Genomic DNA, 12,926 nt, shown 5'->3' with positions numbered 1-12,926 from the left:
GTATGGCATTTAGGATGAATCAAATCTCTTGGTTGATCATCTGACGTGCCGGGTCGTTTTGCCCTGACAATAAACGAAATGATAAATTCGGCACTTGAAAAGTTTCTGATCATTTCCTGGTATTTTCTTACATTTCTTTCCTCTTTTTTTTTTTTTAATACTCAAAACAAATGGAGCATGATGAATCCTTGAATGCTGCTTGGTTGCATGGAACATTGAGTGAAGAACAGATTGCACAGTTAACACCAGAACAACAAGAAAGGTATTTTTTTCTAAAAAAGGGGGAAGGTTTTTTATAGCAAGTAATAATAATTTTATACAAGATATCAAAATCAAGTTGTGTACAACAAGGAACACAAAGGTTTATATATTACATACAACGTATCAAAATAAAACCAACATAGATAATAGGTCATGAAGCGCAACATGAATTAATGGCATTCATATTATTGTTTGCATTGTTTGCATCACAATTCTTAATTTTATATTGGAAAAAGAAACATTATAAATCATATCAAGCCATCAGTTTAGGAGGTTTATATTTCTTTCCTGTAATATTTGGTATTTATGGTGGATGGTATCGATTCTTGATTACTTGGATACTATTTTCGTTACTCAATGGATATGGTATATAATATACAACTATTTCTCTTATTTCTTCTCTAATGTATTATTCAAAGTCATCTATAAGGCATCCAGACAACCCTTGGAAGCTATGACTCCACGTCTTGTTTACAAATGGTACACTGTTGTATATAATGCGTCTTTTGTAATCGGATTGGTTGGATATATTATCATTCTCGGTGTCTTTTTTGGTTTCGCAGCTCTTTTCTCAGCAGGACCTAGTGTGATGCAAGTTGGATTATTGATGTTGTGTTATGGACTTTATTTTGGTGTGTTGGGCAGAGACTTTGTAGAGATTTGTACGGATAGAATGGCAGCAACGATTGGATATTATTCAAAGGATGGTTTACCCAACAAGTATTTGGGAGAAGGCATTTGTGCTGTCTGTGGTTATGCTACTTCAGTTGCACCTGGCATGATTGAGAAGCCCATGTTTGAAGATGATCCAGTACATCAGTTGACATGTAAACATGTTTTCCATGAAAAGTGTATTCGTGGATGGGTTTTGGTGGGTAAAAAGGATATTTGTCCTTATTGTAAAGAAAAGGTGGATTTAAAGGAATTCAAACGCAACCCGTAAGTGATAAGCAAATGGAATCGATCGTGTTACTTAATTATTATCACTGATAGATGGGACACACAGCAACAGTTGTACCTTAGTTTATTAGACGGTGTTAGATATTTAGTTGTTTGGCAACCAGTAAGTATATATCGAATTGATTATTACCAGCTAATAACATCGTATGTGTGCATAGATTATTTTTGCTGCAGTTCAACTTTTCTATTATATGTTTGGCTTAGATTAAATACAGTTTTTCCATTTTTAAAACAAAAATAAAATAATAAAAAAAAAAAAGGTGGAAAGAACCGAAAAACCTCTTCAGGATTAAGAGGGAAAAGAAAACGATTTACGTTTATGAGGCAGTCGGGTCCCAGACCGTGGAAATTCACTTTAAAAAGGAAAACTAGAGATCGTATCAGGGCTAAGAGAGTCATAACTATACTGTATAGAATCTGAGTATTTTGTAAAGGAGAGTATAATACAGGTCATCGTTCCTATCAAAATGAAATAATAGAGCGGAACTTGGATGGGTTAGTTGGTAATTGATTCATAATAAAAGAGACAAGATCGGCTATGTCTTTTCAGTTCTCAATGATTGGGGCCATATCAAAGTACTGTATCTCTGAATTTTACTGAGGTTATTTGTAAACCATGAATAATGTCAAAGAGAGCCACACAGGAGGTAATCGAAATGCCAACGAATACAATGACTTTGTTCAGCAAGAGTCAGTGGTGGCTACAATATGGAGTCCACAAATATCTTTGAGCTACAACAAAAGAGAGATCAGGTGTGCTTAGTTTGTAGCAATTTACAGAGATCACTTTTTTGGAAGGCTCTTTGGATTCAAAGGACCCTGACTTCCGAAGGAATAGATATCAGACGCCAAAGCTTTGTCAGTGATAGCGAATGTCGCTGGCTTGAGTGGTTCATTATGTGTAAAGTCGTAGTCTGGGATAATAGGATACTATCAAGTGGAGACAAGGATTGTAGTGAGGATTTTGCCTAAAGTAAGAATCAAATCATGAACTGCTTCCTACTTTGTGTATCCGTTGCATCTTAATTGTAATCAATTATTTTGATCGTTGATACATCAAGTCAGCTAAACATGTAAAATGCTAAAGTTTTTTCATCTTTTGGGAAGCAAGAGAAATTGATTGTTTTCATGTCCTAATATTTTGAGATATTATTGACTGAATATGTAGTTTCATTGTACTTCATCTGATACTGGTATTGTGTGGACTAGGATTTGAATGAAATAAATATGCTGCTGAATCTGCTGGTGATCATGCACAACTCCATGGGATCCTATCTGAATGCAATAAAGCAAATGCCTGATGTCCTTTATATTTTGTCTGAATATGTTACTCTAAAGTCCTAACATGGGGAATCAAAAGCATTTCAATCCGAATTGTTTAAAGTGCTTTAATCTACAATGAGATACTTTAAAAGATAAAAGGGATGAATGCCAAATTTTTTGAGACAAGTGAACAAAACAAATTAGACGATCGTTCAAAGACCTACACTGTATCTGGGATTAATGCAGCGGTAAATACAAAGAATCATTTTGTCTTTTCGTCGATCAATTAATGCTAGCTGATGATGATGATGAGATATTCTTTTTTTAGAGCCAGTGGAGAGAGGTTTCTTCGATCTGTAGAAACATTCTGGTCTTTCACCATTTGCATGCAGACTAAAAAGGATCTGTCTAAAGCTTAATGTAGCAGCCATATTATAACGAAGAGGAACTTTAGCAGTAGCTTCTATTGTACTCGTCACAACAATGAAACAATGTTACCTATAATCTTATACCATATGATATGATGAATAATGATCAAATAGTCCAGTAATTTATAATATAATATCTTGATGATTGAATTTTTCTGTCCTTCTTAGACATTATGAAGAAAGAGCTTACACTGTTGCCATTTCAGATACAATACTACAAAGCTAATGATATGTGTGCATACAGCCAGTTGTTCAATTACAGCAAAAGGTGGCGAATGATGGCATGACAAGAAAATCGTCTACAAAAAGAACCTGCATTGTTTAATTTGTTTTGTTCACTTGTCTCAAAAAACTTGGCGTTCGTCTCTTTTATCTCTTAAAGTGTCTAATTTATTTTATTAAATTGTCTCATTTTAGGCTAAAACATTGTATAAAAATAGCCTGAAAATAAAAGCTGTACTTGTCAAATAATGAATTAAAACTCAATACAACTTCTTTCTCCTTATTAATATAGCTTTCTTTTTCTTTCTTCTCTTTATTATGTACAACGAACAACAACAACAAGAGAAGCAGGTGAAAAATACAACTGTTATTTTACCACCGATACAATCAAACAATGTAGATAATATTGGTCAAAAGAGAACTGTGCCTTGGTTACAAGAAGAAGAGAATAACAATAAAATAAAATTATCAAAAATAGAAGAAAAGCAGATATCTTACAGTAGGCAACCAATATTCTTTATAATTGTCCTCTTATTAACTTTTAAAAATAGATTCATCAGGTAATGAAGTACATTAAATGAGTTTTGTTTTATAAACTTTTTTTTTTTTTTTTTTTTTTTTTTTTTTTTTTTTTCAGATAAAAGACCATTGGTAAAGACATTTCAACATCAACAACCGCAACAAATGCAAGTCTCTCAACTTACCAACCAAACGTTGCCTTACACCACCGTCTATAATGATCAGTCTATTATTCAACAACGCACCAATCGACCCAAGCTTAAATTGGATGATTTCAATATATCCCGTACACTTGGCACAGGTTCATTTGGTCGAGTTCACTTGATACAATCCAAAGTGAACGGCAGACACTATGCGATGAAGGTACTCAAGAAGACAGAAGTGATTCGTCTCAAACAAGTAGAGCACACGAATAATGAAAAGCACATTTTGGAGTCAGTCGCTCACCCTTTCTTGGTCAATATGTGGGGTACCTTCCAAGACTGTCATAATCTATATATGGTCATGGATTACATCCCTGGTGGCGAACTGTTCAGTGTCTTGCGTCGATCTCAGCGATTTCCTGATCATGTGGCTAAATTTTATGCGGCAGAGGTTACCTTGGCGATAGAATATTTGCATAGAAAGGATATGATTTATCGTGATTTGAAACCAGAGAATCTGTTGCTGGATGCCCAAGGGCACATCAAAATTACGGATTTTGGATTTGCAAAGTATGTGCCTGATATCACTTGGACACTTTGCGGCACCCCTGATTATTTAGGTAAACAATAACAATAGAAAGGAGAAGAAAGTCCTTGTTGAACATGACTATTAGCGCCAGAGATTATTCAATCCAAGGGGTATGGTAAGGCGGTTGATTGGTGGAGCTTGGGTGTCTTGATTTATGAAATGTTGGCAGGGTAAGAAAGGATGAGAATGTGTTTTATGATTGCTAACAAGCAATAGTTATCCACCATTTTATGACGATGATCACTTGAAATTGTATGAAAAGATATTAGCATGTAAAATTAAATGGCCACAGTACTTTGATCCGAACGCCAAAGATTTATTAAAAAGATTACTGACTCCTGATTTAACAAAACGATTCGGAAACTTAAAGGCAGGTACAGATGATATCAAGCATCATCCTTGGTTTACCGGTGTTGATTTCAATCGTATCCTGGCCCGTCAAATCAGGGCACCTTATATTCCTCAAATTAGAGGTGAAGGGGACGCAAGTCATTTTGATAAATATCCAGAAACACAAGAGCAATATGGTGTTGTTGGTCAAAGTGATCCTTACAGACATTTATTTCCTGATTTTTAATTATTAATAAAGCGTTATTTATTGTACAGTGTTCCAATGTCATTCTGCAGTTTTGATCATGTCTAGACTGTGGCTATCTCTTTGTTTAAATCACAAATCGGACATAAGGGTCAATTGGCAAAGTCTCTTGATGACTGTCTGCAAACAGGAGAAAAGCATTGAGGGAGCTTCGATTAGAGATCATCTACTAAAGATTTCATGCTGCATGAATGACACTTGACAATAGAAGATAGCTCTTTGCCCAGTCTTTTAGAAGCAATGAAAAGAGCAGTGGAAAACATTTGACGAATAAAGTGATAAACCATTGGAATCTGTTTTTTTTTTTTAAAAAAAAATTGCTTCTCGAAAAGCTGACTTTAATATCAACACGGAAGCTCTACTCGCTCCTTTTGTACATGTCATGCCAACTGTTGTCGTAGCCTCGACCACCAACACAATGTTCCATACCGTTCTACTCGCAGTCTATGCTCTGGTTGCAGTAAAGAAGTCACCAATTTCCCAAAAAGGTAAAGTTTACTGAAAGCCATCATAAAAGCGACAGAATTGAAAAAAAAAAACTAGCTTGTAAGGGTGCTGTTATAGACTGCTATACAAAGCGTATTTCAAAGAAGAATGAAATGAATGAATTTCGGAAATGAGAAACGTTTATATGGATCATTGGTTTTAAAGAGAGAAGGTGAGGGTAGGTAAAAGTTACAGGGCCCCGTCAGTCTTTCCCTGTGTACTTTTGAGCTCAACTTGGATAAGAAAGTCTGTAAACTCATCAATTGAGTTATCCTAGGGCCACCAATAAGGGTTATGTTGAAGATGTTATTCAAAGCTGAAGATTTGCTATTCAAGTACCAATGAATACTGAGGGTAGATGAAGTTTAAAAGAATGCAAAATAGTAACAAACTTAAACAGATTGGAACTCACAAATCCGCTAATGCAGTAAAATGAAAACTCGTGAAATCATGTTATGGTGAATGCTATACATGTACTTTGTCTTCAACACCTCCAAACTAGGAGACTCTGCATTGTGGGATGATTGGATCGGAAACTAAACAATCCATTTGTCTGCCAAAGAGGGTTTTGGTCCAATGAACATACTTGACATTATCAGAGCCTGAAAGGATTTCCCTGCATCATCCTATTGTAACAAAACCGACCCTTTTTTTAATTTTCATATGACTTTTTCTGTTGCTAGAATAGATGAGGATGATTGACTGTGCATTATTCAAAAAAAAAAAAAAAAAAAAAAGTGAATGTGAGCGTTTGTCGTTTGGCGCGTCACTCCCTCTTCTTTTGCTATTGTTAGTTACCCTGCCAATGTTTATTTTGGGATAAGCCAAACTAGCCAGAGATGTTGAATAAGATTTGCTGTATAACTCGAAATAGACTCTTTTATGATTTAAAAAAGAGCTACATCCAACCGACTACTCGTATGGATAACAAAGTGTGAATAAAAGAGAAATCAATGCGTTGGTTAAATCAAAGGGTTAGATTTGTTTTGTCAAACAAAAAGTATTCTAAAAGAGGTGACAGTGTTTTCAAGGAGATTTTCGGAGGATGATGCCTTGGTTGTACCGGAGTTTCAGTAACATGTGAAGAAGGATCCGTCGGAAAATAAGGAAATATTTAATTTCCCCGTACTTTTGAATGTTCCAAATAAAGTAAAAAAGGGGTAGTTTATAACACGATTTCTCTTCTCTTTTTTATCGTCTTCTTTTTCTTTGTTATTCATGAATTATAATAATATTATTTTACCAGAATTGAGTTTAGAAGAATCTCAAATAAAGAAAAAGCCTCATGTTCATATTGCCTGTGTAAGCTCAAGATTGTATGAAAATGAAAAAAAAAAAAAAATTTACAGAAAATTGACACACGCTAATTTTTTTTTTCTGTAGAACAATTGTAAAAAAGCCCATTTAGCTTGTGATGGTAGATACCAGGAATATAAATAAATAAAAGAAATAAACATTTTATAGAGTCCAGACCATGTCATCGATGCCGAATGACCGATAAAGCCGACAGTTGTCAGAATACAAAACATAAAAAGAGAGGTCGCCCCAAGCTACCAAAAGACGAGTTGACAAAGAAAGCAAAAAAGCTGAATGGGATGATTCCAGAATTAGTCCATTCCACCTTTTCTTCCACACAAAGCAAAGAAGTGTCGAGGATGTTGACTGTGAGTGTTGGAATGTGCTGAGGACAGTAAACTTATTTTGCAGAATAGATATTTATCACTTTAGATTTATGTTGTGCTAGGGCCTCGAATGAATCGATCGATTTTCTAGATCTTTACCCACAAGAGCTATCTCAGAGATCGATTTATGACTTTATTCTTCCTGGAGAAGAAGAACAGGTTGCCAAGATACACAATCACCTGTTGCATAACATCACTAGGCAACATAAGATACCCACGAATGTCCTTTGTTCCTCTTCTGATCTATTCTATTCAACGCCTACCAAGAAACTACTGGACATTGCGAATGGATCCCAAACATTTAAACAAACAATCAAGTTTCGACGTAAAGAAAGAGAACAAGAGATGAATACCAGTTTTTATTTAGGTGGTGGACTCGGTGCGGATCTACTGGATGCGACGAGCCTCAATCGACTGTATATCGTCTGTGTCTTATCACCGACAAGAGTCCAAAAGGACAAAAGCGATCCACTCAGAGAACAAGAAAGGAGGTCACTGTCACCGGTAACAGTCAGTCAAGGGGATGGTTTAAAAGGAAAGTTTGACTTGTTTCAAAAGAAGAGTGCAAGTCAACCGAATGAAAGTCGGTATGCTCATCCAAATGAACTCTATTATTTTCAGACGACATCCAGTCGACTGTCATCGGATGCGATGGCACGTACAAGTGACTTGTATTTATCAGGCACTAATTTAGTGAATACAAATATTTCATTTAGTCCACTAGCTAAATATAACAACATGTCAAACCGTCTTTGAATGTCATGATGATAATAAAGCTAAAATAGAGTGTGAATTTATTCGTGACATCACATCGATGGTGGTTGTACAAAAATTAAATTAAAATTTCCCGTTGATCTCTTCTTCTTTGTTCACGAATTCTTTCCAACTCCACTGTTCTCGGATCTAAAAGACCAGAAGTGAAAGCACGTGAGGGTAAAGTGATAAACTTTGGCATGGGACGATCTTCTAGATCCAGTGAGATGTTGATAGCTAAAAAGAGAAGAGGGATGAATAAAAGAATGAAAGAGAGAGAAGGGATTACCTGCTTGAAGATGTTCTATCCATGATATCATCTCGACATGTGAAGATAACCTGAGGAGTAATTGAGGACCTTGTTGTGTGGTCAATCGGAGTACATTGGGTCTTTTGAGATAATCGAATGCTCTACTGGCTTCTGCACCAGCCAAGGATAAGGTGAAGATAGGTGTGTGATAATATTTATGATAATAATGATAAGGTACACCGAATGGCCAAGAAGGATAATAATTTGGTATTGTGTCATGTTTAGGTGGTGCGGTACGATAGATTCTCAAGATTGTACCCCAAAGTTCTAAATAAAGTTTTCTATAGAAAATAAGTCACAGCGAAATACATCATTCAACCTTACCTCCAATGTCTCCATCTTGTTCTTATGTTGGGAGCATCAAATTCTTTCTTCATGTTTACATAACCCATTTTGAATACAGTGCAACTATAAGCTGGTAGTTCTTCTCTTCCTTCTTCTTCTCTTGGAATGATCATCATCGATTGACATCTTTCTTTTCTAGACTCAGGTTCATAATGAGGTGGAGGCGTAAGGGAAGGTAAGAAGACTGGCATAGAAAGTGGACGAATGTTGTTTGTTTGTTTAAATGGTCTTTTTAAGGGTATATTTGTTGTATAAGCATGAATTGCTTTTTTGATGATGGGTGAATGATGATGATCTTTAAACTGTTTACGGTCCAAATGAACTTTCAAAGCTCTTGCACAAGTGGATAACAAGTCAAGATCACCAGGATCTTGTATTCCAATTTGTTTAAAATCTTGTTCACTCATTAAAATATATTCTTCAAGATTAATTCCTGATTCTTCAAACAGTGGAAAATAATGATTCATGGATAAGTGAAATAAGATGATGAACATTGGATTATCTACACTTATTTAATATGATTTGACACAATAAAATATTAAAATTTATTTACCAATTAAATCATCTTCACTTTGAATATCATTTATTGAATCTATTTGAATCATTATTATTATGACAGAGAACAATACATGAAACAAATAAATAAATAAAAAGGGGGGAGGATGTTATTGTTTATTTACAGAAAAGAAAAGTTGTAAAAAAAAAAGGATGGCTTTAAAGCAATTCAATGCAATTTTAAAAGAGAGATTAGACTACCGCCATTTAGTGAAACAATTGGATGACGAAAGTATGGATGTGCACAAACATTTATACTATTTCGTCATGCTATCCATTCATGTCAATCTTATTGAATAGACGATAAAAGAATTTGTAAGAGATGATCTTGTCACTGCAAAAATAGTATAAATTCATTCTTGTTGACTTACTTTTACCCAAGCATGAATAAATAAAGGAAAAACTTTTTTATTCTCAAAAAAAAAAAAAAAAACGTTTTCCCGATGAGTAATGATTGACAAGCAGAAAATTCAAAAAGGGAAAAAAAAAAAAAAAAAAAAAAAAAAAAAAAAAAAGAATTGTACTTTTGTGGATTGCATTATCTTTCTATACACGTGAGACATCTAATAAAATCATGCTTGTATTTTTAACCAAGTGACTTTGATACATCTTATGCACCGCCTCCTATTAAAAAAAAAAAAAAAAAAAAAAAAAACTTGAGAAAGACTTGTAAGTTATTCTTCATGTCCAAAAGAAAAGGATGCTTCAAACAAGAAACAAAATCATCATAAACACTTGTAATCCATCTAATTTTTTTTTGAATACAAACAATATACTTGTTCCCCCCCCCCTTTTTTTTTGCTAAGGAATGGGTTGAATACATTGCTTATTTCATACATGACAGTGCCTTGTTTTTTTTATCCCCAGTTTGTTAAAGTCACCAATAAAAACACCTTGTCTTCTTTATCACACAACTCTTTTCAGTCAGTCTTTGATGTTGGTTGTATGAGATGATGTGAATCATTGGAGTTCATCCAATCATCGTAGCCCATCACACTGAATATCCCCCACTTTTTATGTATCACACCAATGTGTCTGTTGCAGAACAAGGGCAAAAGAAGGATGAATGCAGTATGAAGGACAGGTTTATTTAGAAAACTGAATGAACGACTAGATGACAGATGATAACATTCTCAAGCATTATACTATCCCTCATCACCTTTCATTTGTCTTTAAAAAATATTATCCACCGCTTCATTCTCTGTTCATTGATTCCTTTTTGTTATCTCTTTTTAAACAAACCTTTCATTTCCCTTCTTATTTTTTACTGCAGGAGATTATTTACTGTCAACAGTCAGGATTAACCATTCAGTCTAACGATATATTCATACGTTCAAACATCACATTCCTTCTCTCTCTTTAGGGCTTGATAACTCAACTTTATCTTTTTTTTGTTTGTTTTCCATTCAACCTTTGAATAGAGTCAAGTTGTCCTTTTCATCCAATCAAGGATTTTTTTTTTTTTTTTTTTTTTTTTTTATTTATTTATTACAAGGTTTGATTGTTCATGAAAATGAAGGATAATAAATAAAATAAATGATTTATTATTTCAATTTTTGATGCTAAATAAGAAAAATGAGCTGTGAATCAAGAAAGAAAAAAAAAAAAGGAGGACATTATTTACTTCTGGTTTATGCAATGTTTCATAATCAACATGAACAAAGGCTCTTTCGACTTCAGTTAAAGATTCCAATTTGACCTGTAATGCTTCACCAATATCGTGTGATTCACGTAATTTCATTGTGGGAGGTAAAACGATGTCTACTTCAACAAACAGTTGATTACCTGCATAATAAGCTCGACAGGTGTCTACCAGGGTGACTCCAGGATGTGTCAAGGCTATATAAAAAAAAAGTAAGTCAATCAAAACATGTTCACCCTGAATTTACCAATATAAGTAATCAAATTTAAAAATTCAGCATCAGCAGTCTTACCAACCACAAGTGGGATATGCTCTATAGGATTTGATCAGCAGGATGAGTGATAGCATAGGATTTACCTATCAACGTAGATGTCCAACTACGCAAGATGATGATTGCAACAATCATAGAACCTATAGGGTCCATCAAAGGTGTAATTCGACTACCCAAGATACCTGTTGTCAATCCTAATGAATTGACAAGCAAATCATTAAAATGATCTTGTGCTAACACTTTAGCCGAGTTGAAGTGACATAATCTCATACAGTAAATATATAAAACAAACTTGATGACTAAAGAAAAAAAAAAAAGAGTCGGTGATTGATCCTGATTCGATTATTTGTTTACCTAAAGCAGAAGCGACACATCCGATGGCCAAGTAAGTCAAGTCAGGAGAATGACTTTGATCAGCTAATTTTTGAGCGGATTCGATCTATAGACACAGGCACATCAATACTCGCTTTATATATTTTTCTATTTACAATCAAAAACAAGGCCACACAAGACATGAAACAAGAAAAGATGATGATGCCCACTGTTTCCATACGAGATTTACCCTAATCATGTCATCAATAAAGTATATATTCTTCTTTTTATACCCTACTGCAGGATATTTCAAAACATTCGATTTGGATGCTTGATGGGATGCCCACATTAATACAACGGAACTCAACAAGTCCATAAATGCATCTGCCATCGTAGAAAAAAATAGAAAGTGAGCCTGAATTGATGGCTGCAATCAACTGAAGAACAAACAAGAGTACGTTGGCTACCACAGACCCATAAATAGCAATCTTTAGCTTTATAATCAAATTAAAAAAAGAGTTTTGTCTAACATGGGCACATTCTCTAAAAACCTTTAATAGTTGCTTTTCTTCTTCTTCACTATCATTCACATCGAATGCTTTCAACATGGTGTCAATCAACCCATTTTGCTTTTTATAAAACTTTTGTAGCTTCTTTCTTCCTTTTAATGAATTCAGATAGTCTTCGGTTATCTTTTGGTCTTGTAAAGATAAAGGATCTATTAATCTGTGACCTGATTCGATGACTTGTTCTCGATGGATATGTCTTTGCTTTAATTCAATGGTTTCTGTCACTGACATGTTGCAAGTGAGAATAACAGAAGAAAAAAAATAAAAATAAAAATAAAAAAAAGAGAGAGAGAGGATGATCTGCATCCTCCCTCCCTCTCTCTCTCTCTCTCTCTCTTTCTGTTTATATCCAAAACACTTGTCCCTTTCCCCTCCCCCTCTTTGGTTGGATTACACAAAAAGTGTGCAAAATAGAATGTGACGTTGAACGTTGCATGAAATAAGCTTTTTTTAATTTCTCTTACTTTTATACTCTTTTATCTACATACATACACATAACTATTACATGCTTGACTTGTTACCTATTGAATTATTTTGGTCTATTCTCAGCTATCTTGACTATCAAGATCTTACTAGACTACTTTTTATACCTTCACTTCAATCTTCCACTGACCATTTCATTCAACTCTATTTTCCTTTTCATCACCAAGTCAGCTTATTATTACACTCTTTTGAACAAACCAAAGATATCAACATCGCTAGTTATTTACTCGAATCCATATGTGAACAAGTACAGGAAGTGTCAATCTATGAACGAAAGACGACATTCAACGATCTCTTGGCTACCCTACAGCAGCTGACAGTAGACAGAGTCTTGGCAGAGGATTTAAAGGAAGGATTAGAACAGGCTTATGCATTACTCTGTTTAGAAATCAGATCACGGTATTTACATACGGCTTCCATTCGAGTTTTACATGACCCGGTAAGGATGAGTTGATTGGATAGAATGTGTAATATTGACTCAAGTAAAGAAATACAGAAGAAGAAGTACGACATACCCACTGGCCCCCTTTTTACCCAG

The 12,926-nt window shown here is 34.6% G+C and overlaps 6 protein-coding genes across 6 annotated transcripts; 4 read left to right on the top strand and 2 right to left on the bottom strand.

Annotated features, from left to right (window-relative positions):
* Positions 1-715: 715 nt before the first annotated feature.
* On the top strand, positions 716-1,425 carry RO3G_02634 (uncharacterized protein; the record flags this gene model as incomplete). The annotated part of the gene is made up of 3 exons (XM_067657225.1): positions 716-1,200; positions 1,255-1,324; positions 1,396-1,425. The coding sequence occupies 3 exons, from the start codon at positions 716-718 to the stop codon at positions 1,423-1,425; spliced, it is 585 nt and encodes a 194-aa protein (XP_067513326.1).
* Positions 1,426-1,837: 412 nt separating this feature from the next.
* Positions 1,838-2,193, top strand: RO3G_02633 (uncharacterized protein; the record flags this gene model as incomplete). Its single annotated transcript, XM_067657224.1, has 2 exons — positions 1,838-1,868; positions 1,907-2,193. The coding sequence occupies 2 exons, from the start codon at positions 1,838-1,840 to the stop codon at positions 2,191-2,193; spliced, it is 318 nt and encodes a 105-aa protein (XP_067513325.1).
* Positions 2,194-3,452: 1,259 nt separating this feature from the next.
* RO3G_02632 (uncharacterized protein) lies at positions 3,453-4,962 on the top strand (the record flags this gene model as incomplete). The annotated part of the gene is made up of 5 exons (XM_067657223.1): positions 3,453-3,633; positions 3,686-3,694; positions 3,772-4,416; positions 4,471-4,555; positions 4,602-4,962. 5 exons carry the CDS (start codon positions 3,453-3,455, stop codon positions 4,960-4,962), a joined length of 1,281 nt encoding a protein of 426 aa, XP_067513324.1.
* Positions 4,963-6,684: 1,722 nt separating this feature from the next.
* On the top strand, positions 6,685-7,904 carry RO3G_02631 (uncharacterized protein; the record flags this gene model as incomplete). The annotated part of the gene is made up of 5 exons (XM_067657222.1): positions 6,685-6,768; positions 6,850-6,883; positions 6,931-7,130; positions 7,179-7,473; positions 7,516-7,904. 5 exons carry the CDS (start codon positions 6,685-6,687, stop codon positions 7,902-7,904), a joined length of 1,002 nt encoding a protein of 333 aa, XP_067513323.1.
* Positions 7,905-7,980: 76 nt separating this feature from the next.
* Positions 7,981-8,963, bottom strand: RO3G_02630 (uncharacterized protein; the record flags this gene model as incomplete). The annotated part of the gene is made up of 3 exons (XM_067657221.1): positions 7,981-8,138; positions 8,191-8,492; positions 8,536-8,963. 3 exons carry the CDS (start codon positions 8,961-8,963, stop codon positions 7,981-7,983), a joined length of 888 nt encoding a protein of 295 aa, XP_067513322.1.
* Positions 8,964-10,655: 1,692 nt separating this feature from the next.
* RO3G_02629 (uncharacterized protein) lies at positions 10,656-12,136 on the bottom strand (the record flags this gene model as incomplete). The annotated part of the gene is made up of 7 exons (XM_067657220.1): positions 10,656-10,673; positions 10,736-10,950; positions 11,001-11,066; positions 11,111-11,323; positions 11,379-11,463; positions 11,513-11,587; positions 11,630-12,136. 7 exons carry the CDS (start codon positions 12,134-12,136, stop codon positions 10,656-10,658), a joined length of 1,179 nt encoding a protein of 392 aa, XP_067513321.1.
* Positions 12,137-12,926: the final 790 nt, after the last annotated feature.

Source organism: Rhizopus delemar, genomic scaffold (assembly GCF_000149305.1).
Source record: "Rhizopus delemar RA 99-880 supercont3.2 genomic scaffold, whole genome shotgun sequence".
In the NCBI taxonomy this organism is placed as follows: Eukaryota; Fungi; Mucoromycota; class Mucoromycetes; order Mucorales; family Rhizopodaceae; genus Rhizopus; species Rhizopus delemar.
Note: the sequence above shows the minus strand (reverse complement) of the source record. Positions and strands in the feature narration are given on the sequence as shown.